The sequence below is a fragment of the Camelina sativa genome, chromosome 8 (genome assembly GCF_030686135.1).
Source record: "Camelina sativa cultivar CO46 ecotype springtype chromosome 8, ASM3068613v1".
NCBI classification, from domain to species: Eukaryota; Viridiplantae; Streptophyta; class Magnoliopsida; order Brassicales; family Brassicaceae; genus Camelina; species Camelina sativa.
Genome location: NC_141887.1, coordinates 27,401,946 through 27,425,854, shown reverse-complemented (window position 1 = coordinate 27,425,854; position 23,909 = coordinate 27,401,946). Strand labels below are relative to the sequence as shown.

At 34.3% G+C, this 23,909-nt stretch overlaps 5 protein-coding genes across 9 annotated transcripts; 2 read left to right on the top strand and 3 right to left on the bottom strand.

Moving 5' to 3' along the window:
* Positions 1-1,252: 1,252 nt before the first annotated feature.
* LOC104708489 (B3 domain-containing protein At5g06250-like) lies at positions 1,253-3,744 on the bottom strand. 2 transcript variants are annotated; one of them, XM_010425071.3, is made up of 3 exons: positions 2,890-3,744; positions 2,188-2,380; positions 1,253-1,542 (listed from the first exon to the last, which is right to left on the bottom strand). In XM_010425071.3, the coding sequence occupies exons 1-3, from the start codon at positions 3,512-3,514 to the stop codon at positions 1,536-1,538; spliced, it is 825 nt and encodes a 274-aa protein (XP_010423373.1). In that variant the 5' UTR covers positions 3,515-3,744; the 3' UTR covers positions 1,253-1,535. The 2 variants fall into 2 exon arrangements, with proteins under 2 accessions (XP_010423373.1, XP_010423372.1); XM_010425070.3 differs by having other exon boundaries at positions 2,157-2,380; positions 2,890-3,701.
* A 2,201-nt stretch (positions 3,745-5,945) lies between these two features.
* Positions 5,946-16,043, top strand: LOC104708483 (uncharacterized). 4 transcript variants are annotated; one of them, XM_087461989.1, is made up of 5 exons: positions 5,946-5,988; positions 13,864-13,989; positions 14,289-14,515; positions 15,098-15,260; positions 15,792-16,043. In XM_087461989.1, exons 3-4 carry the CDS (start codon positions 14,351-14,353, stop codon positions 15,245-15,247), a joined length of 315 nt encoding a protein of 104 aa, XP_087318115.1. In that variant the 5' UTR covers positions 5,946-5,988; positions 13,864-13,989; positions 14,289-14,350; the 3' UTR covers positions 15,248-15,260; positions 15,792-16,043. The 4 variants fall into 4 exon arrangements, with proteins under 4 accessions (XP_087318115.1, XP_010423364.2, XP_087318116.1 ...); XM_010425064.3 differs by lacking the exon at positions 5,946-5,988 and having other exon boundaries at positions 13,910-13,989; positions 14,295-14,325; positions 14,408-14,515; XM_010425062.3 differs by lacking the exon at positions 5,946-5,988 and having other exon boundaries at positions 13,825-13,989.
* Positions 10,891-11,490, top strand: LOC104708488 (small ribosomal subunit protein eS17w-like). Its single transcript, XM_010425069.3, has one exon. It carries the CDS (start codon positions 10,891-10,893, stop codon positions 11,311-11,313), a length of 423 nt encoding a protein of 140 aa, XP_010423371.1. The 3' UTR covers positions 11,314-11,490.
* On the bottom strand, positions 11,607-13,785 carry LOC104708487 (uncharacterized). Its single transcript, XM_010425067.2, has 8 exons — positions 13,647-13,785; positions 13,444-13,546; positions 13,243-13,347; positions 13,007-13,092; positions 12,652-12,899; positions 12,359-12,548; positions 12,081-12,267; positions 11,607-12,006 (listed from the first exon to the last, which is right to left on the bottom strand). The coding sequence occupies exons 1-8, from the start codon at positions 13,697-13,699 to the stop codon at positions 11,695-11,697; spliced, it is 1,284 nt and encodes a 427-aa protein (XP_010423369.1). The 5' UTR covers positions 13,700-13,785; the 3' UTR covers positions 11,607-11,694.
* A 2,732-nt stretch (positions 16,044-18,775) lies between the features above and the next one.
* Positions 18,776-20,689, bottom strand: LOC147940532 (uncharacterized). The gene is made up of 4 exons (XM_087461339.1): positions 20,240-20,689; positions 19,976-20,149; positions 19,782-19,890; positions 18,776-18,969 (listed from the first exon to the last, which is right to left on the bottom strand). Exons 1-4 carry the CDS (start codon positions 20,687-20,689, stop codon positions 18,776-18,778), a joined length of 927 nt encoding a protein of 308 aa, XP_087317465.1.
* Between the last annotated feature and the right edge of the window lie 3,220 nt (positions 20,690-23,909).

Genomic DNA, 23,909 nt, shown 5'->3' with positions numbered 1-23,909 from the left:
TGCCTTACACAGATAGTTTCGACAGCTTCTTTTTGACAAAGCATCCACTTAAATGATTGTAGAATGAAAATTTGCCTTTCTATGACTCATAAGTCATAACCAAGCTATAGCCGTCTCACTACCAACAGTTTCTGAGCAATGGATTCTCCTAACTTAAAGCAGGCTTGGGACTAGAACTTTTCTATAGAGGGAGAGGAATGTGTAACATAAAAGAGTTAAGCCTATGTGTTGATAGAAAGTTAGCTAGAGTCGACAATTAGAGTAAGTAGAGAAATTAGCAGGCTTTTTGAGCATGGAGTAAGCCTTTGAGTAAAGATGGTACTCAAGAGTTGAGGATTCTCTCGAACAATTCCTTGGTTTTAGGTTGGTTTTAAGGCTGTAAGTGGATTTATTGCAGTAGTATATCAGAAAAGCTGGTGCAAAACCATGAGATTATGGCTGTAAAAGAGATGTTAACAGGATTTTCAAAGAGAGATATATAAAATGATGAAGAAACAATGTATCTGTTAGATCATGGGATCATAAACACAAATCTCTTTTTGGAAGCACATGGATGGATAACTGATCCAATGATTGATTCTTTTTTTTCTTTTAAATGAGAGATAAAAATGTTGATAGAGCACTAAAAGAAGCAGTACATGAACAGACAATCGCTTTCAACAGATGATTCACTGTTCATCTGACCTTAGTACATGAAAATAAGAAAAAACAGGTTCATGTAGGACTCTTCTTCTAAAGTCTTTTTTTTTTTATCTCTCTCTTTTTATTTGTTTGTCAAAATTTGTAGACTTCCAGTCTTTCAAGAGATAAAATTACAATATATTATATACGTGCAGCAGGTGACTTGATTGATCTGATTTGAATTGAACTATGCCTTACATTTTTGGTTTCTCTCCCAAAACTGCACTAGTTTTACAATAGCCATTATTGTTCCACCAATTAAATAAAAAAATGAAACTATCAAAAAACTTGTGTAGTAAAAAAGGGTAAAAAGGATGACTATATAGTAAACTCCACAACAATAAACATCATTTGATTGGCCCTACTTTTTGTTTCTATAAATAATCTCAACAATTTCCAATCTCATCTTTCACCAAAACAATTTTTTTTATAAAAAAAAGATCATCATGACTTCACAAGTACAACTACACATATGCATTGTATATGTGAATACATCATCATCATCAATGGGAGAAGATATTTGCTCTACTTCTCTGACTTTTTTGGACATATAGGAAAAAAAAAAAAGACGTTGTCCTCAAATTCAGCATTTTTTTTCCTTTTCCAAATTAGTTACATACAGTACGGAAGCTAATTGAGATATTTATTAAAATTTGCATACAACTTTTTTTTTTTTCCAGAAAATTTGGCCTGTGTGGCTACAAAGTCTGGTCCCATAGAAAAAAAAAAAAAAAAAAAAAAAAAAAAACCTTTTTAGTCGATTCCGAAAATGTTGTTGTCACTTCTTTGGATCTCTCTTATCCTCGTCTTTGTCTATCTCTCTCAGCTCCTTCTTCATCGCTCCCCCGTGAAAGCTATATTCTGTTTTATTTATTCTCATTATTATTATTTCGTAATAACACACATGTCACACTACTAGTCTGTAATGTAACATCCACAATCATACTCAAATCTTGTAGGTATTATACAAAACATCAATTTCGTACACATTTCCTTATTCATGTTCATGGTTAGAAAAACATTGCGGCGCCAGTAAAATAAAATAAAAAAGCAACAGTGATTATGGAGACTAACATATAGTATATACTTTACTTTATAATTAGATTAAAACTAAACTATATTGTAAATAAATACAGTACTAAATGAAAGTGGGGCTCTCAGACAAATCAAAAGCAGGAGGGTTAAAGTCACTTAAACAAAAGTGGCCATGTGCCACTGCTTAAAAAAAAGCTCTAGTCTCTCTTAAGAGATTCCTGATTCCTCTTTCATTATAGTATTAATATTAATCTCTCCTAATCAATCTCGTATATTTAATTATATTTTCAACTGTCTCGTCTCGAGAAACAGCGTCATCCATCTGTTTTTATATTATCATAATAATAATAATACTATAGTATAGTTCATGATGATGTAATGTTAATGTACCTAAGAATGCTGAATCATGTTATAGGGTAAAAAAATATAGTTAAAATTACCATGTTATGAGGATGAGAGTAATAGTAATACATGTTTTGGCCGTAGTAACCTTCGGGTGATTCAACTGCGGCGGCGGCTACAACGGAATCATCTCCGTCGTTCTCATCCATTTGACACTCCAAATTCACCCCGAAAAGCCTCAACGTCCTTGAGCTCCCTCCGGCGACGGCTGAAGACGAAGGTGTGGAGTGAGTCTCCTCCGCCGCTGTTGCTAAGGTGGCTCCTGTAAATCACCGACACGTGCGCTTCTTTTAAATTAATCGGATCAAAACAAAAAAAGTACACAACTGAACAAAAAGCACGTTTGTCCCAGGGGATTGGACGGTCTTACTCACGCGCTCTTACATACGCGTGTATAGCTAGCTATATTATACTATCAGTTACAGCTTGGAGAAATCAAAGTAATCGATCGAGGTCTTTCTTTTTTATATGGAGTAGTAGTAGTTTTAAAGAGAAAAAACAAAATTTAATTAATAGCTGTATAATACTAGTACTTACTAGAATGTTGCACTTATCTCAGGTAGTTGTTAATACTAAAATATCATTAACATACATTATTAGCTATCAAGAAAGAAAGAAAAAAATCTATATTTTGGTGTAATGTTTTAATCCTCCCGACAGCATTATAGTTGATACTCTTGAACATGATTATCATAAGCAAAATAAAATGAAAAACTAATTTACTTTATAAAAAAAGAGAAAGGTAAAATGGTAAAAAAAAAAAATAGATACCGTAGTGGGAATACTCTGAGTGAGAAGGAGGATTAGAGTAATTAGTAGAGGCATGGTGGATTTGACGATAAGAAGGAGCTACCATAGAAGTGGCGGAGTTAGTAGCTGCAGCGGAGGAGGAGGAGGAGCCTTGACCACGTCTCCGCCAGCCAATGAAGAGTCTCCGTATATCAGAACGGTGTCGTTGGAAGAAAACGACGTCGCCTGGATCGAGCTGTTTGTCTTTGACGAATCTGCTCCATCCTTTAGTCAAGACGTAGCTCTGACTGCTGTTCCAGTATGAGTATCTGAACCTCCAGGACTTACCCGTCTCGTCTTCGAAGCTTAGAAGCATCCCTTTCTCCGACGATGATGAAGTGTCAGAAGCACCAGAGGAGACGACGACGGCATTGAGAGGGAAGTATTTCTCCGCGTGCTGTTTTGGTATGACGAGGCGGTTGAGTTTGCCGACGTCGCTTGGTGTGAGAGACTTCTCAAAGAGTGACTCCTTTAGGTCATCGTTGAGCCATGTGGCGGTGGTAGTTGCCTCCGATGTGTCGGTGGTGTGGCGGTGTTGTTGCTGCTGCTGCTGTTGCTGCCACAAGAGAGTGTGGTGGTGGTCTGTGGAGTAATGGTTGACTGACATTTTTCTAGGAGATAGAAAGCGAAAGAGATAGAGAGTATAGAGAATAGAGAGTGGTATAGAGAGAGAGAGATAGATGGTTAGGTGAAAGAGAGAGGTGGGTACTCGTAGTACTAATATAGTATGATACGAAGGAGAGAGATGAAAAACAAAGACAATTGGGTGTTTTTTTGAGGGTTAAAAAAAAAAACTGACGTGAAAACATTGGCAAAAAACTATTTGAGGAGAGAGCAACACACGACAACCAGAAGACTTTTCTTTCTTTTAAGGTTTTGCGTGATGTTTTATCTTTTTCCATCATTATTACTTTCTTGCTACTTCTTGCAGTCCGTATTCTTATATGGATTTACTATTTCCTTTTTTTTATTCTATTTGTCCACATAATATTTTTATGTAATATGTATGTTCAGTGAATGTTCTTGAATACATTGGATTCCACGACTTGAAGTATGATACTTCAGTTTTATATAAAGGTTTATAATAGGTACGTAGCTAGAGATATGTTAATTGACAATCTCTTATGTATAATTTTCTTAGGAGTTATGAAAGGTTATATTCTCAATCTCAGGTGAGATTGGTGATTAGGAGGAAATTCTAGACAAGAAAGAAGAACCAAAATATTTATTTAAAAGTAAAAGTTAGGCTACACGAAAACCCAAAGAATCAACCTATTTAGAGCTAGAAGGATCTGACCATTTTGAAAAGAAAATGCAATTATTGGGAGTTCAATTTTTTTTTTGATGTCATTTCTTAGTAGCATCCTGAAAGAAAATTATGTTCTTTGCGTGCCTCTCGAAATGTTACCAAAAGAAGAAAAACAAAGATATGGTCCTTGTAATTTCGACCCAATTAATAGACAGCATATATATACACGTTTTATTCGTAAAAAGTTAGACGTAATTCACAGTCAACTGTGATAAATGATACGTATTGTTAGGCCGTGTTCGATGTTCGATGCACTATCGTTAGCATCCGTCATCAGTGTTAGTTTCAGGTTCTTAAAAAGCCTTTTCATTGGTAAGTAAAGTTATATCTATTTTGGGGTTGACGATCACAATCAAAGTTTGGCATTAGCATACATTTTATTGCAGCATCATTTTTAGTATTAACGAATATTGTTATAAAATTTACATTAAAAACAAATATAAAGGATATATAATAATCCAATACTTGCCAACTGATAAAGAATATATACATTTTTTACTTTATCTTTTTCAACAAGAATAGATTAATCTTAATGACACAGTAAAAGAAGGTATAATAGTAGTAGACGTTTTCTTTACTTTCACACATACTCGACATTTTTATTTTTGTTGTTAAAATTACCCTCGACATTTTTGTTGAAGACCTTTACTGTCTAAGGTAAAATACTGTAAATTACGTCATGGATTCAAGGTACAAGATTTTTTTTGCAACACAAGTTCTACAAAATCTTTGGTGATGGTAATATATTACAAAATAGTTATTTTTCTTCTTAGCGTCGACGACATATATGTGTACTACTGCATTTGTGTATTGGGTCTATTTTAAGGAAATAAAAGATGACAAACAATTGGGAGGTCTAATAGGTAGGAGGTAAACACTAGCAGTGTGCCAGTGTAGCTGCTGGAAATATTATAAAAACTACTGAATTAGGACGAGCATGTTTGATTTTGAGCTCTTATGAGAAAGAAAGAAAAAAAAAACTATTTTCTGCTTTAGATAGTGATTTAATTATTATTTTTTATTTTTATCCTGTGTTCCTACTACATAAATTTGTACCATCTATCTAACCTAACCCCCTTCCCAGGGCCAACATATTAAAAAAAAAAAAAAAAAAAACTCCAATACTTATTATGATCAAACAATACTTACTGCCTGACATTGGTTTTGGAAGGAAACAATACCAATCTCTCTATTCATTCATTCTTATAAAAAGATTGAGACAATATTTTCTTTTTTTTGGGGAAAATAGTGTCATTTATGTATAGTATTTTCGGTAATAATTGACATATATAGTGTATGTACACTCTAATGTACAGTTAAGCTCTTTGATTTTTAAGGACTTTCTTATGATTGTTTCTTCTGAGAAACGATTGAAAGTTCAAGTTCTTTTAGGAACCCCAACGGACTGATTATAAATAGGAAGCTATTTGTATTTTTAAAAATATATAAATTGAAGGGCAAATCTATAAGAAATTTTAGTAAGAAATAGTAAATGAATGATATAATACAACTATGCAAGCTGATGGCGTACGGGTAAAAGAGGATGACGGGAGCATGATGAAGGAAGAGAGATCTAACGGCTGAGAGGGCATAATAATGGGTTTTTTCACCCGAAGAAGATACTTTACCCTCACGCAACTTGTGGAGTCATGTGCTTTGCCTTTCCCACACACCATTCCATGCATCTTCAATTCTCACTCTCTTCTCTTTCTTTGTTTTATGATTCCCCAAAAAAAAAAAGTATGAGAGGACTCGAACTATAGCTGCATTTAGTGCCACAGAAGAATAAACTATTAACCAATCAACTCTCACTGGGTTAAAAATTGATACATATAAACACAGAAGAAAAGGCTGTGCTGCCTGTGCAACTACTAGGTGCAAAATATCTCATAGATAGATATGTCAACATTTAAAATCATGAAAAATGATAAAATATATTCTTATAACAAAATCACTCAATAAATCTACAAGATTTTACCATGTAAGTATTTTTACAGTAAAGTGCATAAAATTATAATATCTACTCGATCTTAACTTTAATACCACACATCATTTTTCTAAAGATAATCGTAACTACCTGAAAAAATCCAAAAGACATGCAAATGGAGACCAACGTGGTCCGCTTCTGTTTTATTTGACGACTTTTTTTACCAAATGTTTTTCTTAATAATATAGTAAACTCTTTTCATTTTTCATTTTTTTTTTTGATAAAAAAAGCTCTTACAATTTTTCATTTATAGAACAAATTCTGAGACATTTTTCGCGTGCTTGCTGGACACCATTATTGGTTTTTAGACGTTTTTTTTTTCTTTCTTAATTTTTGACTAAAGATTACTAAAGTATGATATGTGAACTGAATTCCAAAAGCTCTTACACTTACATCCTTTGAAATTTTAACAAAACAAAACTCTAATAACAAATATTCGACATCCATTTTTTTATTTACATATTCTATACTCTATATATGCTTATTCATGTTGAATTTTATTTAATTTTATTTTTCTTATCAAGGTTTCGTAAAAGAATAAAATGAAAATTGATTGCTGACAGTGGGCCAACTGCCCTTCAAGTAAATAGGACCATCTAAACTGATTATAATATAAGCTCATAATATAGCAAATGATAGTATATAAATAGAAAGTTGGGTTTTTTTTCTTCTTCAAATGTAATTATAAGAAGAAAACAACAATTATGCGATAAGATTTGTATCATTGGATCTTTTTCCTCCTCTTTTCGTGTTTCAATCCTCTCCTCACAGATCTTTGTCGTATTATATATATTTTTAAGTTTATAACTATTTCAAATTTTCATCAGGGATACATAGATTTTTTTTGGATTTTAATGAATAATACCTAGATTTCTACTTCTTTTCATTTATATAATGCACATATATCAATTCTTTTGGTATTTGACGATAATTGAAAAAAAAAACCCAGTTATTAGTATTCGCCAGTTATATATCGTTGATCTATAAAAGTTCCGTGGACGATGACCTCCCACTTCAACTTATCAGAAGAGCACCAAGAATCACTCCAAAAAAAAGCAACACATCTCACACCACCTTGCGAAACCACAACATGTGATATTATGCTTATCTGGTATGAAACATATCATTTGCAAAACAAATATGCATATACTATCAGTGCGAGCTATGCTAAGGTTGGTGTAACGAACTTATAGTTCTCTAAATTTTTGACATTTCAAATGAGCTTTTGAAACATCCGAATATCGTCTAAAACAGAAGGGATTTGTTGTTAATATAACATAACATAGAATTTATAGTTGATAAGCAAGTGAAGTTATTTATCTTACAAAAATATTTGTTTCATGTCCCGCGCTCTAATCCAATCACAAAAACCAAGCACGGTCACGGAAGCTGATAAGTTTGGTATATATATCTTCACCGGGGGTTGCAATTATGCGTGTGACATAGTTTCAGAATGAATTTGTTCCATAGCTAAGACATGTCTTCTTCAGCACATAATGATTGAATTAGTGTTGCAAAAAGATTTGAGTTATGGGACAAAGGCGACGTCATTTCCAGGTCGATTTCGAGACACCTTTTTCGCATGTACGTCTGCACCAATTAAACGCGTACACTTTGTTATTTTATTTATGTCCTTTTCTGTAAGTAATTTTTAACATCTATGTTAGAAGTTCTTTTATATTTTCACTATAGTGATACTGCACATGTTATGGTCATTTTCCTCTCCAATGACAGATGACAGTTGAGGTTGTTGGGCTCTTGTATGTATTTTGTCTTTTTATTTTTATTTTCGCTGTATGGTAAGAGTCTCATAGAGCATGATTTTTTTTTTTTTTTCTGGTCTTCTAATCCTATGCAATTTGATAAATTATATTGTCACAAATGATATGTATATTTTTTTTGTTTGTTGTAATAACGAAGGGAAAATATTGGAGAGCACATGTACATACGTATATATAAATTTTGGCAACAAAGGGAAGAAAGGCTTATAATCAGATTAGTTTATCTCTAAATCACCGAACTATATTGAAAAGTCTAACGTTTAGTTTGTATTATTGAAGATCAGGTTTTCACGTTTTTATTTGTTATTAAACCTACGTTGGAAAGTTTTTAAAGTTGGAATATATGAATCGACGGTTAACTACATACGTAGTACATTTATTCATTCGTTTTAATCCTCTTTTCTATATGTGAAGTGTATCAATTTCAAAAGCTGCAAGATTAAGTGGAATTTTACGAAGTATGTGTGTCAAAATCTGATATTGTTTTTACAAATTTTCAAAATACTTGATATTCGTTTATGTCATTCAGGTAGCAAAGTAATACTCGCCAAACCAGGTATTGACGTACGGTACAAAATCGAGTGCTCAAAAGTCTCAACATGACCTGTACTGAGTCCACATTTTGGATAACCTTAGCGCTCTTGTAAATTGCAATAAAGTGATAAACCTATACAGATATGCATACGAAACATGTACAATTATAGACTATAGATAGTGGGAGGACGTAGTGGACACTTGTAAGAGTTTTCCAAGCAATAAATTTTCTTGGTCATACGTGAATTGTACTCGCATATATAAATAAGCATTATATGAGCAAATTGACACACACACACTTATACTATAATACTACCAAATTGTTACACACACCTGCAAGTATATAATGCTCCCTCTCGAAGAAAAAAAAAGGGGGCAGGAGCGGAATCTGCGATGTAAATCGTGGAGGGTTTCTATAATCTGCAAGTTCCTTTATTTAAATGTCTCTAAACGACAACCTTCCTTTGTTATTTTTGGAAAGTGGTGCGTGAAGCTTCACTGAGCTTCGGGTAAGTTGCTATTTTTCTATTCTTATTAGTCTTACATATTCATGATATTTTCTCGATTCCCTAGTAAAATAGCATCATCTCTTTATTTTCTTCTTCAAATCGTGTTCCCCCTTGTTGTTTGTCCACAAATGGTTCCCTTTTAGTTGTTCGTGTTTTCGTTATGAGTGAGTACTTTCCAAATACAATAATATTAATAGAGGATTCACTTGTTGATTGACTTATCATTCAAGTTGAAACCAATGGCGTATATCTTGCGTTATACAAATAGGTTCTAGGTACGTCGTCACAGTCGACAGAAATCGAGATCATTTACAATATTTGTAGTATAATTAATGTTTTAAGATTATACTTTCTTACGCTAGATGGAGTACTTGTACTTCCTAAGTGTGCGTATTCGTATAATTATAGATAATAACATTTTAGTTGGTGCTTTTTGAGGAAAAAAATAAGAACAAATATGTCTCTAATCAAAACTGCTGAAACATTAAGATTTGTTGAAACTAAGATGGAATTGTCGGAACGGTTTGAAAGTTATACCTCGCTGTTTCATAAAAGATAGTACGTGGATGTTTTCAGTCTCGAACTAGTCATCCCAAGTGGAGAAATCCCTCTTGCATACTAACCAAATGAAGTAATAAACTATCTTTTTTTTAGTGTGAATTGTACGCTTTGGATGTATCATATATCACATTTTTACGTATATTGGGTAAGACGTTTTGAATTGAGAAATAACATTTTCATGGTGTTGTTTAATTAGTAAGTGAGGTATTGTTATTCAAATAAATTAACTACCCTTTCAGTAATGGTTTCCCAAATGGATCACTAGAAATTGATATGTTTCAACTTTCAACTCATGGTCTCGAGTTATAAAAAATAATTAATAAATTAAAAGTGCCCTTAATAAAAGAGTGTAGTTAAAACTTAAATCTATAAAGCATTAACTGAGCTCTATCTAATAGTATCAGATGGCAATATAATTTTTGCATTTGAATATATACATCATAGGTATGTGTGAAGCAAAACTTATTGACTAAGGTAATGATATCTCTAAAGCAGGGGACCAAAGCTTTTGCTAGTAGTATTTTCTAATTATTTCCAAAAAAAACTCAAAACTGGAGGAGATAGGGAGAGGACCACACTCTATTTTTTTATTTTTATTTTTATTTTTGTCTTAAAAATTATTATAAAGTTAAATTTTGATCTGCACTGTTCCACAGACTAAAGTTGTATGCAGCCGATATCTTAGACTTAGACAGTTAGCACAATCAACATCAGTTTCCAAATTCATATTTTAAAATTAGTGAACTTCAGAATATGGAAACAAATTCCAATATCTTGTGACAGGTTGTAATTTGTACCCACCTAGATTAATAGTGACAGCATATTTTATTTTAAGAAAAACTAATATAATTATATTTAAATATTATTTTAAGGAATTTTTTGGTCCGTGTATCAATTGAATCAATTGAATTAAAACAATATGCATGATTTTTTTGTTTTAAATAACTTACTGATATCAAAATTCATTATGCGGATTTTTAACTATTATTCCAACCAAAACCCAAAAATAATAGAACCAAAAACCAAATTACTTAATAGGCCCATCCCAGAATATTTAAGCAATTAATGGCCCCTTCCCATAAGAATCTTTAACGGGCTCTTCTCCATATAATTGGGCTTCGTTACACTTTTGCTGTTTCTAAAGTATGATAATACGATTTTACCCTTCGACATCCTCATATTTAAACTCTCTGATCCACAAGAACAAAACCCTAACCCTAATCACAGCCGGAACCTAGAAAGCACAAAAGTAGTGAGAGAGAGACTCAGAAGAGCATTTCGTAACCCTAAAAATCACAAACCATGGGTCGCGTTCGCACGAAGACGGTGAAGAAGTCATCTCGTCAAGTGATCGAGAAGTACTACTCTCGCATGACGCTTGATTTCCACACCAACAAGAAGATCCTCGAGGAAGTCGCAATCATCCCATCGAAGAGGCTCCGTAACAAGATCGCCGGTTTCTCAACTCATCTCATGAAGAGGATCCAGAAAGGACCTGTCCGTGGTATCTCCCTCAAGCTTCAGGAGGAAGAGCGTGAGCGCCGTATGGACTTTGTTCCCGATGAATCCGCCATTAAAACCGATCACATCGAGGTCGACAAGGAGACTCTCGACATGCTTGCTTCCTTGGGAATGTCTGAATTGCCTGGCGTTGTTAAGGTTGATCCAATCTCTGCTGCTCCTATTGCTCCTTTTGGTGGATTAGGCCGTGGAAGAAGGTACTAGACGAGTATCGATCAATCCAACTCAGCTTCTTTCAGATGTCTGTGTTTGCTTCTTAGCTTCTTTTATCTGCAAATTTTTGTTTTTTTTGGGTTGAATCTGTTAAAGTTGAACTTCTATGCTCTATAAGCCTTAATGTTACTTATTTTCTTGGATAAAGTTCTCAACTTTGTTTTGCTATTGCCAAATTTTTCATATATCTTGTTGATCTTTTATGCTTCTTTAGAGAACCTAGATGAAATGTAGGTTAAGCACATTCTGATTAGGATCTATTGGCTCATGCTTCCTCACATTGGTTTGAATTGTTAAATACATCACTCTTATTGATATACAAAACGTAGTTGTACACACAAAGTAAGAACACTCAGATGTATTATATCAATCTCAATCATTTGAATTGCCTGCCATGCCGACTAGTTTGAGCATGTTGCGGTCTTCTTTAAACCTCTCTAGAACAGTACCTTTCATGGCGTTATTTTTGGTATCTTGTTCGTTTGAGGCTTGAACGATTCCCCAACATTCTATGACTTCTGGCTGTATTCTGCTAGTCTTGGAAAGGCTTGGGCTACCGAACGTTGTGCATTCAAATGTCTGGCCTTGATCGAAGCTTGCTGATATAAACAGACCGTAGTGGTTGATTTTACCTCCAAATCCTATGCCGTTTGGAATGTTCTCTGATGTGAAATTAGTTGCACACTGCGCTGGTTTATATATGTTAGAATATGCTTCTGATCACTTCTGCACATATATAGTAGTAAGAAAGCATATACCCATTGAATGTTGGTGTTTGCTCCAGTTGGTCTGTAAATGGCTGCTTTAGGATTTAGTTGGAAAAGAAAAGACTTCATATCTCCATAGAAATCGCTGTACCTCTCCCAAGGTTGAGAGGCGTATCCTCCATACACACAGCCTTCTTTGTCTTTGATGATTAACACAGATGCCGACATACCCGTGTTTCTGCAAGATAACTTACATTAGCAACCAAAATAAGTCCTGTCCTGATTTTGACGAAGTTGCAAGCAAGGATAATGTTAGGTAAAACACTCACGATGTGTGTCCGAGGAATGTGTTGAAGCTTTGACCGTGTAAGGAACTGTGATACAGCAGCTTCCACTCAACAAGCTCGTGGTGAGGAAGAGCTCCTCCGATATGCCAAGCGTATTCCTTCTTCAACAATAGCCTATCTGATTCCACACCATCTCCATAAAGCAGATTCGGGACTTGATATCCAGGTCTCACTATACAAGGTTCAGCGGGAATAACAATATGAAAATTAGGAGAACGTTTACCAGTTTTGTCAACAAGAAATAAGTTAAGAACGAGAGAAGATAAAGAACAAACCTGGACCGGGGGGCATAAGCAAGCTTCCAAGGAACTTTCTGATAGTTGGAACGTGTGAGCTCCAGCTTCTGAAATCCGCAAAAGTCATTCCTTTTTCAGAACCATCATTATCATCATCAGATTTTGAGAAAGTAGCAGCATTGAGTAACGCATCCACCATCTCCTTGTAATCACTTGATTCCGCATCAGAACTCTCAGCAGAGAACACACTCTTCAAAATCACCACCAGTACCGACTCTAAATCAGACCTGAAGGAAATACTAAAATGTATCACACATTCACAGCATAACAAGAGACCAATGAACATATAACAAACAGGTAATGAAACTATGTTAAAGAGCCTGTCGATTGCTACCTTGCTAAGACCCCATTGCCAGTGACATCCAAAGTCTGGTATATAAACTCAGCAATTTCATCATCAGTTCCTTTCTCATATGTTGCCTGAAAAAGCAACAAGATTTAAAGTTCAACACAGCAATATTAGACTCTGGATTACAGGAGGGGTGAAGTTGTAGCTTCATGACAGTGTTGAATCCTCCTACAAGCGGAGGAAGCTCAGAAGGAAAAAGACAAGTAGTAGTAAGTAGTAACCTTAGCAATAACAAGATCTTCAAAAGTCAATTTATCATCTTTCCTGCGTTGAGTGACCATATCGAAGATCCTTTCTCCTAAAGAACCACTCAGACCAAAATACTCCTGTGCAATATCGAATCCAAACACAACATCGTGAGAGGCTAAATTTCAAAAGTAATCAAAACAGAGAAACCAAGGAAATATCAAATTCGTCAAAACCTGGAAAGCAGGGTAGGATACGTATTGGTCATTGCTCTGAGACTTGGAAGCGAGGGAAGCGAATAGAGATTTGAGATCTTCGAGCTTCTTCTGAGTAAAAGCTCTGCAACAAAACAAAACAAACACACAATTGAATCAGATCGAATTCAATTTGAGAAATTGATAAAGGTGAGATTTTTTTGTGTGGTTCCGATGAAGAAGACCTTGAAGCAGAAGTGAAGCGAGGATTCGCCGATGAAGAATTCGAATTTCCCATTATTCCTCTCTTCTTCTTCTCCGGCAGGTTTCGCACTCTGTTCTTCTATTATTACCTTTTGTTTGATCTTTCTTTGCTTCTTCATATTTACAATTTCACTCCCTTAATTATCTAAAATATTCTTAATTTACCCCATTACTTTTAATTCGTTAATCTCAAAGCAGCAATGAAAAAATACAAACTTTTTTGACTATTTGTGTATTCGTTGAAAAACTCAAAAAGAAGAGAGAGAGACTGAAGGAGGAGAAGACGAGGAGCACAAATTGATTCATGCTTTCAGATTTCGACTGGTGAGTCTCATCTTGATGAACAAACCCTTGATGATTCCAATTCGTCTTTGTTTTTATCAAATCTACAGTTTTTGTATGAATACGTTTGTTGTTGTGTTTGGTCTGTTTTGACTTTGACAAATGTAGCAGAGCTAAGCTCGTTTCTAATGTTTGATTTTGAGTAGTAAAATTATTCTTATTCCTGAATTGGATGTGAAAGATTCATCCTTTTCCTGCAGTTCTTGTATTCAAAGATTGATATGGAGCTTTTTCTATAGTTCTTATATGAGTTGTGGTGTTTGGTGTTTTTTGTTATGTAGAGCAAGGCTTTTAAGTCAAGACAAAGAGAAATATCAAGTAAAGAACCAATTTATCATAGAAGATGACGAGATCGTGGGTGCTTTTATTTGTTCTTATGTTCATTGTGTTGACTTCTCAGTTTGAGTGGAATGAACAAGCTGATAGTGAAACTGAGACTAGTCCTCCTCTCATTCTTTCAGATCAAGAGCAACATATACCACAAGGCAAAGAATCTCTGCATGAAAAGGTTTGTTTTTTATTCATGTCTCTTACTCTTTGGTAGAATTTAAACAATGTAGAACTGTTGTGTATGTTGGCCTAAAGATGGAGATGAGTTCTTAAAAACTGATACTTTGTTTGTCCAATGCCTTATCAGTGACTTGCTTAGTTTTGCTAGATGTTGAATTGAAACACTGTCCTAATTGCTTCTTCATGTTTCTTGTCACTAAGGACTGTCTGTCTTACTCTGCAGTTTTTTTTTTCTTGCAAAACTTACAAAGTAGCAAAAACGGACCATTGCATTCTCTTACATATCACTTTAGCTACTCAGTCGTATAATCTCCTCAAGGTCTCTAAAGTTTATCATAAATGTAGTTGTTAGTTGATAACTAGTGAAATTTCCACATTTTGTGGTTCTGTGACAACTTTGTGATATGCTTTTTTCTGATATGCGAGTTCAGTTTTATCTTGGGAACACATTAAGGTATAGTTCCAGCTTCATCCCATCCCTCTGAGCAGATCCCAATCTTGAGTCCTCCAAACGATATGATTGTCAAAGGATATACTTCATGGTATGATCTAATGATAATATGAATTATATTTGTGACAGAAAATTCTCTCTCAAGAAAAGAAAATTCAAAAGCTTAATGAGCTGATTCGAGATCTAAGGAGGCAGTTGCTGCAATGCAGAAATGAAAATGAGGTTGAGTTGAGGGAGCTAGAAACTGAGCTTGATCAGCTGCTGTTAAGAGGTGTTTAATCCATTTTTACAGGTATATCGCTTTCCCTTGGCACATGTTTCACAGTTGCTTTCCTATTTAAAACCACTGTGAAATGGTGATGCTTGATTGAAAGCATTAATTGACTAAACAGTTTCTATTGATGAATTTTGACATTACCTATCAATTAGATATGGATGGCTAGAATTTAAGTGCCAACTAGTGTGATGCATTAGGAGATACCTATTTCTTATATTGGATATAATTAAGACACAATATGGCGCATGCTTTCTATATTATTATCTGGGCCAGGCTTATGAAAATTAGTTTTCCATATAAATTTTAATTGTTCGTTGATCAGCTACATTCATCATGTTTCACATGTGATTTGCTTGCTGTCTCGACATTTTACCTCAGAAGTGTCAATAGATCAGAAGAGTGTTAAGAGTGGTAGTTGAGAAGTATTATAAGCTGGCAAGAGATATAATGAAGGGAAAGTACAAATTTGCTTGAAGATGAAAGGTTTCACTCTACTTGATCCTGATCAGTACTGTATTCTGAATCACTTTTTTGGTGTGTGTGCAGATTGAAGCTTTGTCTCTCTAACCTTCCTTAAGCGTAAATCCAGATTCTTGATCAATCTAATACCATAGCCCCTCTTTCTAAACACTACTCTTGAAAATTATGTACTTTGAAGGAGAAATCAAAGAAGAATGGTCCTTTTTTGAAGTACAATCAAGTATGTATGTAAAGCTAAGGCATGCCATTTGGTTTATTTTTCATTTTATTGTATTATTATCATAATACTGAAAGTGCGGGACTACTTGGTCGACTCAATAACTTGGACTTCTATGAAAAGACCAGATTCTGCAAAAAAAAAAAAAAAAAATAGGACACAAAAAAATAGAAAGAAGCCAAAACTAAAGAAATTTTTACTTACCGAGTATGTTGTGCCCAAATCTAAAAATTGTATTTCAGTATATGTATAGATCCATTGGAGGTTGATGATCAAAATAAACTTGAAAAAAAAAGTTTGAAATAATCAAACATTGTAGTTATTTACTTTAAATAGCATTCTTTGTCAAATACTGGTGGATATAACTATTCAAATAGTAGTGAATCAACCCAAAACTCAAAATGTTAAATTTCTTGATAACATCTTTTGACTTTTAATTATTAAAGAGTTTTGGAGTTTTACACCACATGAAATAGATCCGTTGTTATCGTTTCAATCTTTATGATCCTCCTCTCGCTGACCCATTTTCTACGCTCGTTATTTACGTACTTCCCATATGCATGAATTGTCAACACTATGATTCAACATAATTATTAAAATCTCGCGTTTCGTTGAATATGGAAGATATATCTTGACTTTAGTTATATTTAGGTTAAATATATATAGGGGGCAATTACGTTATACTATAATTCGGGAATTCGGGATAATATGATCTAAAATCTAATTCTTTGGATGTTTCAAGTTAGGGCTGCCGATCGATATAAGTAACGATACAACTAATTAAATGTCGTATGTATGTTGTGCTGGTCATATCACTTATGGCAAACATATGAACGCTTAACAAAAATATTGACCGGGGTTAAAAGAATACGGTTCGATTTTAAAACCTTTACATTTGTTTTTTTTTTTTTGGTTTTTGGTGAGATCACGTTGGTTTTTTATTATTCTTGTTTGACGCGATGAGCGAGGAAAAACTAAATAACTAATCTCTAAAGTCAGCAATAGTAACTCTTAATTTACCAAAAGAGATAAACAAAAAACAAAAAAAAACAAGTCAGCATTAGTGTTTTTAAATGTGCCCACGTCATTTACATGAATGCTAGTATTAATTCGACAAGTCAACTAAATAGTTTTTTTTTATTGCCAATGTTATAAGATGGGGCTGAGAGAGGCAAGGCAATTCAGTTGCTCAACTGGTTAAAAGTTTAAACATTGTTACTAAAGATAATCTCATAGATTGTAAAAAACAAAAAGAAACTAAGAAGAGAGAATACATAAATATATATACTCGAGTAATTTGTTAAGAAGATTGTTTTTTTTGTTGTCCTTGTGTTGAAAGAGACGATCTTCACAATGATAGTATGATCTTTGATGCATGTGATATCAAGTTGCACATTGATTGGTGCAATTAAGGGTACCCAATTTAATGAAAAGAGCCGAATTGTTAATGCTCCCTTTCCTTGTTTTCTTGAAATTGTTAATGTCGTGTCAAAAAAACATGAGTTACGGTAGGAGCTTCGGGACAAAAAAAAAAAAAAAAAAAAAAAAAAAAAAAAAAAAAAAAAAAAAAAACATGAGTTACAATGAGACTATATGTATAAACTGCAGATAATGGATTATAGTTCTTTTAACAAATCTTATAATTGTTTAAAACAAAAATCTCTGTAACGAAAATAAGTCCAGGCCATTCACTAGGCAGTTCACAGATCCATGATTATATGTAATCTATTAACCTTTTTAACAAAAGTTATGACATCGTTATAGAGTTTAAAACTGCTCTATATTGTAAACAATACCCGTTTGAGTGAGCCACTCGGATTATCATATTATTATTATAAGGACGAAACGAATTCGAAGCTTCTTTTCTTTTCATTTACATAAAGTCGAATTATTTTGGGCCAAAACAGAAAGATAACAAAATGGGACCAAAGAACAAAGAAGTAGATTTACGAGGAAGAAGCTAAGCTAAGTGCCTATGAAGACTTAAAAAAAAAAAAAAAAAAAAATTGGTCCCACCCAAATCCTAAACATATATTCTATTTCTCGCATCTCCCGCACATTCGATAACATTATCATAATATCATTATAGGAATTTGAATCTAGAAAATAACACAACAACAATATTATCAACGCGAACTAAACTATAGTATATTTTATACTGTATGTTTTAGTTCATTTAAGATTCTTACATCGATATGTTTTTTTATTTGTGGATTATATGGTTGATGTAGCATACGATTAATTAAGCATGATAAACTAGTTAATTTAAGATATTGATACTGATAAATACGGGCCTAACATTAATGGTAAATCCAGCCAAACATGAGTATTAAATTTATTTAAATGGAATTAATTGTAATGTTGTCAACTTTCATAATACTAGCAGTTGGATATATATTTTGTATCCATATTCTTACGATTATAAATACTTTATTTAAAGTTGTGAAAAAAAAATCCTAATTTGTTAGACTATTTATTAAACAAGTAAAATAATAGTAATAAACGTTCTTCCAAATTTCATTAAATAACTTCACATGGGAAACTAAGTCACGCTGGGAATACTAGTTCTGTTTTGGGTGTGAAGCTAAGTAATTTTGTAGTATAGCCATTACTAACCTTGGCATCGCTGTATTTATTTTCATATTTTGTAAAGTTTGTATTAGTATTAATACAAAATTTTGTTTAATTAGCATGTAAAGTTTTTAAACATTTTTATCAACTCGAATTTTTAAAAATTTTAAACATTTTCTATGGTGCTAATTAAACAAAATTTTGTTTAAACCATTTTCTATGGTGCTAATTAAAAGTTGTAGACAAAGTTTTTAAACATTTTCTATGGTGCTGCATCATCGATTGAAGCTGTAGACAAAGTTGTAGCCTTCTCGTCTGTCACAATAGTTGCATCTTTCCTCGGCTCAAAGTCTGGAACAATCACTCTTTCCACAGCATCGGCTAGTCCCGTTGGGGTTTTAGCCCACTCAGGAGTAGGGATTCCAAATGTTTCAGCACGCAAGATAGAAGCAGGCACTGGCGGATCCAGACATATATTTTGACTGGGGCACAAAACATTTATATTTAGAATATTAAAACTATATAGTAAAACATATTTAAAAATATCTTTTTGATAACTTGAATTTACATATTTAATGAGCCAAAGTTTTAAAAGTATTTTTTCTATTGGTATAGAAATATCTTTTAAAAATGTTAATTAGAACTTACACAATTACAAATTAACTTACAATTCAGTATAAAATAGACATTTAGATTTACTTATCTAACCATGTCACACAAACTTAAACCCTAAAAAATAATAAATTATTTCTAAACTGATAATATTTTTAATGTTACGAATTTGCTAGTTTTACTATCATTTTATTAATTAAGATATATGTATAATACAATAAAAGATAATTCATTCAAAAATTAAAATGGAAATAGAAAAATTAAACAAAACTAAAATCATATAAATTTACTAAAGAAAAATAAAATTAAATAGAATAAAGAAAATGCAAAATGCATCTGGTAGGCAAAAAAGGACTTAAAAGGAAATGACTAACAGAGACATAAAACAAGTATAAAATTGTAACCTCCAAAAAAAGAAAAAAATCAATAGGATTTGAACTCACTACCACATAATTCTCATGGGTGCCTATTTACCAAATGATCTGAAGGACATAACTATACATAACCACTGGCTAATTGTTAAAAAATAGTATGGGGCACGTGCCCCACCTGCTTATTGCCTAGATCCGCTGCTGGAAGCAGCCATGACAAAATTGATATGACTCAGCCATGATAATATGCAATGGTGTAGCTGCGAACAATCTTCCTAAACAGACGTTGTAGTTCCATATCATGACTATCCCTCTTCCAATTCTCCATAATATGCGTAGCACACTGACAATGTTCTGCTTGGGGGAGAATGTTATGGATAGCTTTTACAAGACCCTGCCCAAGAAAAAATAAATAAGCTTAGATAAAATTCTCCATAATATATGAACACAAAAAACATATATAACAGAAATATACTTACCAATTGCTTGTCAGATAGTATAGCTATTTTGCTTCCATCCCCAAGACCCAAACTAGAAGAGAGCAACCTCATAAACCTGTCCCAATTGTCATCATTCTCAATCTCAACCACTGCCCAAGCAATTGGTACTATCCTATTGTCTCCATCTCTTCCAACTGCAGCTAATAGATGTCCCTTTATATCCATTTCAAGAAAGCATCATCTAATCATAATATGGGTCTACATGTTTGCTTCCATGCATCTCTTTGTGATTTAAACACACACACATAAACGATAAAACCGCTGCAAGCTTCCTACTGTTGGCCCTGGAATAGTCTCAATCTCAAAGATTGATCCTTCATTTGATCGGAAAATTTCTGCTTGATAATCCCAAATCCGTGAAAAGTGTTCTTGATGACCAGCACTCGCTTCTCCCCTAAGTTTTGATTTTCCCTTTGACCACTGTTCTTCACTAACTTCCATATTGTATTCTCTTTTAATCTTTACCTTCATCTCCTGTTTGATAATCTTTGGGTTCTTTCTTAACCTTTCTGAAAATAACCAAGATATTGTCCCTCGCTTTAACATGTGACTGTAACCTGACCTCACACATCTATGCGGACCCTCGTACCGATTAATATGCATCTTGTGTTTCTTCTTATCGTAAGCACAATAGCATCTCCATAGACAATTACCTTTCTCATCAATGTAAGTACATTTTTCCCCAATCTTCATAGCTTGCGATCTATACAACTTAATGTCGTATCTAGTTTTAAGAGAGTACCTCAAAACAGCAAGCTTGAAATCATCTGGAGAACTAAACGTTTTTCCCAAGTGCAACAGCTCTTCAGGATCTTCGATTTGCGATTTCAGATGAAGATATAAAGCAATTTCCTCAGCTTATTACAACGGCTTTTAGGTAAATAGCAATCTCTATTTTATGATATTCTATTTGTTTTATGTTATGTTCATTATCATTGTTATGCTTTGTTATTTGATTGTTCTGTTATGTTCTTTGATGAAAGCTTGGTTTGTGTTATGTTCTGTTTCAATTTTCTACGCTTTTTCATCAATTTGATTTGTTCTATTATTTTTATAGGTTTCTCTTAGGAAATGCTGTGAGAGAAGTTGGAGGGAAGACTAGTGAGCCTGAGATTTCCCCTGCATCAACTGATTCTCGATATGTATGTCTCAATCCTCAAGGCTTACACATCATATGTTTTATATGGCATTGTTTATGATTTGAATGTCTGTGTTTTTTTTTTATGATTACTGCAAGTATTGAGAGAATGAACACATATTTTTTTTTTAACTTGCAAAGCAGTTTCAGTTTTATGATTGAGAAACCTACGAAGATTTATCTAGTGGAAGATGATTTTGGTTTAAGTTCTTATTAGATTGCTTAAATTAGTTAAATATTAATTATATGATTAATTTATTTTTGAGCAACCCATATGGGTTGCTCCATTGGCCATGGTATTAGAGCCAAGAGGAAGATCGGTTTTATTGATAGATCAATCAATAAACCACGAGAAGTTGGTTCTGAGTTGGAGTGTTGGACGAGTGTGAATTCAATGGTTGTTGGCTGGTTGCAAACATCAATCTCTCTGCGTGTGAGATCCACGATGTCGTTTATTGAAGATGCATCTGATATGTGAGAAAACTTGAAGAGCAGTTTCTCGGTTGGGAATAAGGTTCAGAATCACCAAATTGTGTGTCATTTTGCGTCTTGTCGACAAGAGGGTCAATTCGTTATAGATTTACTATGCTCGACGTGTGAATATGTGGGATGAACTGCGACGGTATCGTCAACTTCCTACTTGTACATGTGGAGCTGCTTTTAAAATTGCAAAGGAAAGAGAAGATGAGAAAGTACATCAGTTTGCTATGGAACTTGATGAGACTCATTCTAGGAATGTTTTTTGTGAGATCGTTGATGATGATCCACTGCCGGACTTGGAAAAAGCTTATTCCACGGCTATTCGTGAGGACCAGAGTCTTACTGCAAAGAAGAAGGAGCTACAATATGATGCTGTAGGGTTTACTACTCGACGAGAATCAAAACAACAAAAGTCATCTCCTATGGTTGCTGGAAACAAAGTAGGCGAAGCTTTGGGATTTGCAACTCGCTCTGGTTTTTCACATGGTAACAACAAGAGCAGAGAACATAGTCTTCTTTGTTGTCACTTTGGACGATCCGACCATGAAAAAGAATTCTGTTGGGAGATAGTTGGATATCCAGAGTGGTGGTCTGATCGCTACAAAGGAGGACGTGGGTCTGGTCAGGGAGGTCGTGGAGGAGTTGGTAGACCTAGGTTTGCTAGTCGTGGTCGTGGTTAAGCAACTTTGGCACATGCTACAAGTCCTCATGCCTCGTCGTATCCAAGTTTTACTCCCAAATAGTGGCAAGCAATAAGTAAGATGGCGTCGGAGAAATCAAGCTCTAGTTCGGACAAACTTCTGGTAAGTTATTTTCTAGTAAGATACACGAGGAATTGATCCTCGATACATGAGCCTCTCATCACATGACCGAAAATCTTAAGTTGCTCGTAGACGTCATGTTAACTCCGGTTTGCTCTGTTGGGTTTGCCGATGGAAGTAAAATGATTTTGAAAAGCAAATGGGCGTGTTTCATGTTTCAGATCGCATTACTCATCATAATGTTTTAAATGTTCTGATCCTCAATTGTTCCCTGATTTCTGTTTCGAAGTTGCTCAACAACTCAAGCAAATTGGTGGCGTTACGTTGTTTACGGATATGCTTTGTGTTTTGCAAGACCGTTTTTTGAAGACTCTGGTTGAAGCCGAGGAAGACCGTGATGGGGTCTACTATGTTACGGATGTGAATGTTGTGCGAGTTAACATCGTTGGAGTGAAGTGTGATTCTACGTTGTGGCATCGCCGGCTAGGGCATCCTGCGTTTTTAGTTTTATCTACATTACCTATAAGTTCTAGTGTTGTAAACTTTGCTAGTCCTGGGTCCTTATGACGTGTTTTTAGGGCTATGCAAACAAAGGAATTTTTCTTTGATAGGTCTAATAAAGCAAATGATTGTTTTTTGGTAATTCATGTTGATGTTTTGGGGTCCATATCGTGTTTCGGCTTCGTGTGGAGCTGTATATTTTTCACCATCATAGACGATTTTTCTAGAGCGGCGTGGACACACATTTTGCTAGAAAAATCAGAAGTTCGCCAAATCCTTGAGAACTTTTGCGCATACAGTATACTGAAAGACAGTTTGATAATCCATTTCGTATGGTCCGAAGCGACAATGGCACTGAGTTTATGTGTCTTACAAAGTTTTTTAAGAGCAAAAACATTGTTCATCCAACGTCATGTGTGGCTACTCCGCAGCAAAATGAACGTGTGGAAAGAAAGCATCATTATATTTGAACGTTGCTCGGTCTCTTCTTTTTAAAGCTAGTCTCTCGGTTTGTTTTTTGGGGAGAAGCAATTCTAACAACTACATATCTCATCAATAAGACTCCTACGAAGGTACTTCAAAATTGTGCTCTGTATGAGCTCCTTTATGGAGAAAATCCGTCTTATGATCGTATCAAAGTGTTTAGAGCTGTCTTGTTGCGGAGTAGCCACGCATGACGTGATCGTGATAAGGATAAATTTGGAGAGGCGGAGTCAGAAAATGTATCTTTGTGGACTACCTTTTCGGCAAGAAAGGTTGGAAAGTGTATGATCTTGAAACCAAAGAGTTTTTCGTATCTCGGGATGTGATTTTTCAAGAGGATGAGTTTTCTTTAGCTTCATGGACAGGAGATTATCAACCACCGCACTTATCTTCTACTAGTGAAAATGTTAATGATGATGACTGGTTGGTACGTCTTTTACCTACACATGACGACAGGGGGAGTGCTCTTGCTGTTCGTGAACAACATGCGGTGAGTGAGATTACTCCACCCAATGATGTTGGGTCTCCTTCACAAGATTATGTTGTGACT

Excerpts from the sequence above, each read along its gene's own strand:
- LOC104708483 (XM_087461989.1), top strand. The coding sequence starts at position 14,351 with ATGACGAGATCGTGGGTGCTTTTATTTGTTCTTATGTTCATTGTGTTG. Across the intron at positions 14,516-15,097 it reads AAGAATCTCTGCATGAAAAG|AAAATTCTCTCTCAAGAAAA; the intron begins GTTTGTTTTTTA and ends TATTTGTGACAG.
- LOC104708489 (XM_010425070.3), bottom strand. The coding sequence starts at position 3,514 with ATGTCAGTCAACCATTACTCCACAGACCACCACCACACTCTCTTGTGG. Across the intron at positions 2,381-2,889 it reads CTCAGAGTATTCCCACTACG|GAGCCACCTTAGCAACAGCG; the intron begins GTATCTATTTTT and ends GGTGATTTACAG. Across the intron at positions 1,543-2,156 it reads ACTCTCATCCTCATAACATG|AATATAGCTTTCACGGGGGA; the intron begins GTAATTTTAACT and ends TAAATAAAACAG.
- LOC147940532 (XM_087461339.1), bottom strand. The coding sequence starts at position 20,689 with ATGAAGATTGGGGAAAAATGTACTTACATTGATGAGAAAGGTAATTGT. Across the intron at positions 20,150-20,239 it reads AGCGGTTTTATCGTTTATGT|GGACATCTATTAGCTGCAGT; the intron begins GTGTGTGTTTAA and ends ATGGATATAAAG. Across the intron at positions 18,970-19,781 it reads TCATGATATGGAACTACAAC|TGCCTGCTTCTATCTTGCGT; the intron begins GTCTGTTTAGGA and ends TGGATCCGCCAG.
- LOC104708488 (XM_010425069.3), top strand. The coding sequence starts at position 10,891 with ATGGGTCGCGTTCGCACGAAGACGGTGAAGAAGTCATCTCGTCAAGTG.
- LOC104708487 (XM_010425067.2), bottom strand. The coding sequence starts at position 13,699 with ATGGGAAATTCGAATTCTTCATCGGCGAATCCTCGCTTCACTTCTGCT. Across the intron at positions 12,900-13,006 it reads GGCAATGGGGTCTTAGCAAG|GTCTGATTTAGAGTCGGTAC; the intron begins GTAGCAATCGAC and ends TATTTCCTTCAG. Across the intron at positions 12,268-12,358 it reads ACATTCCTCGGACACACATC|AAACACGGGTATGTCGGCAT; the intron begins GTGAGTGTTTTA and ends GTTATCTTGCAG.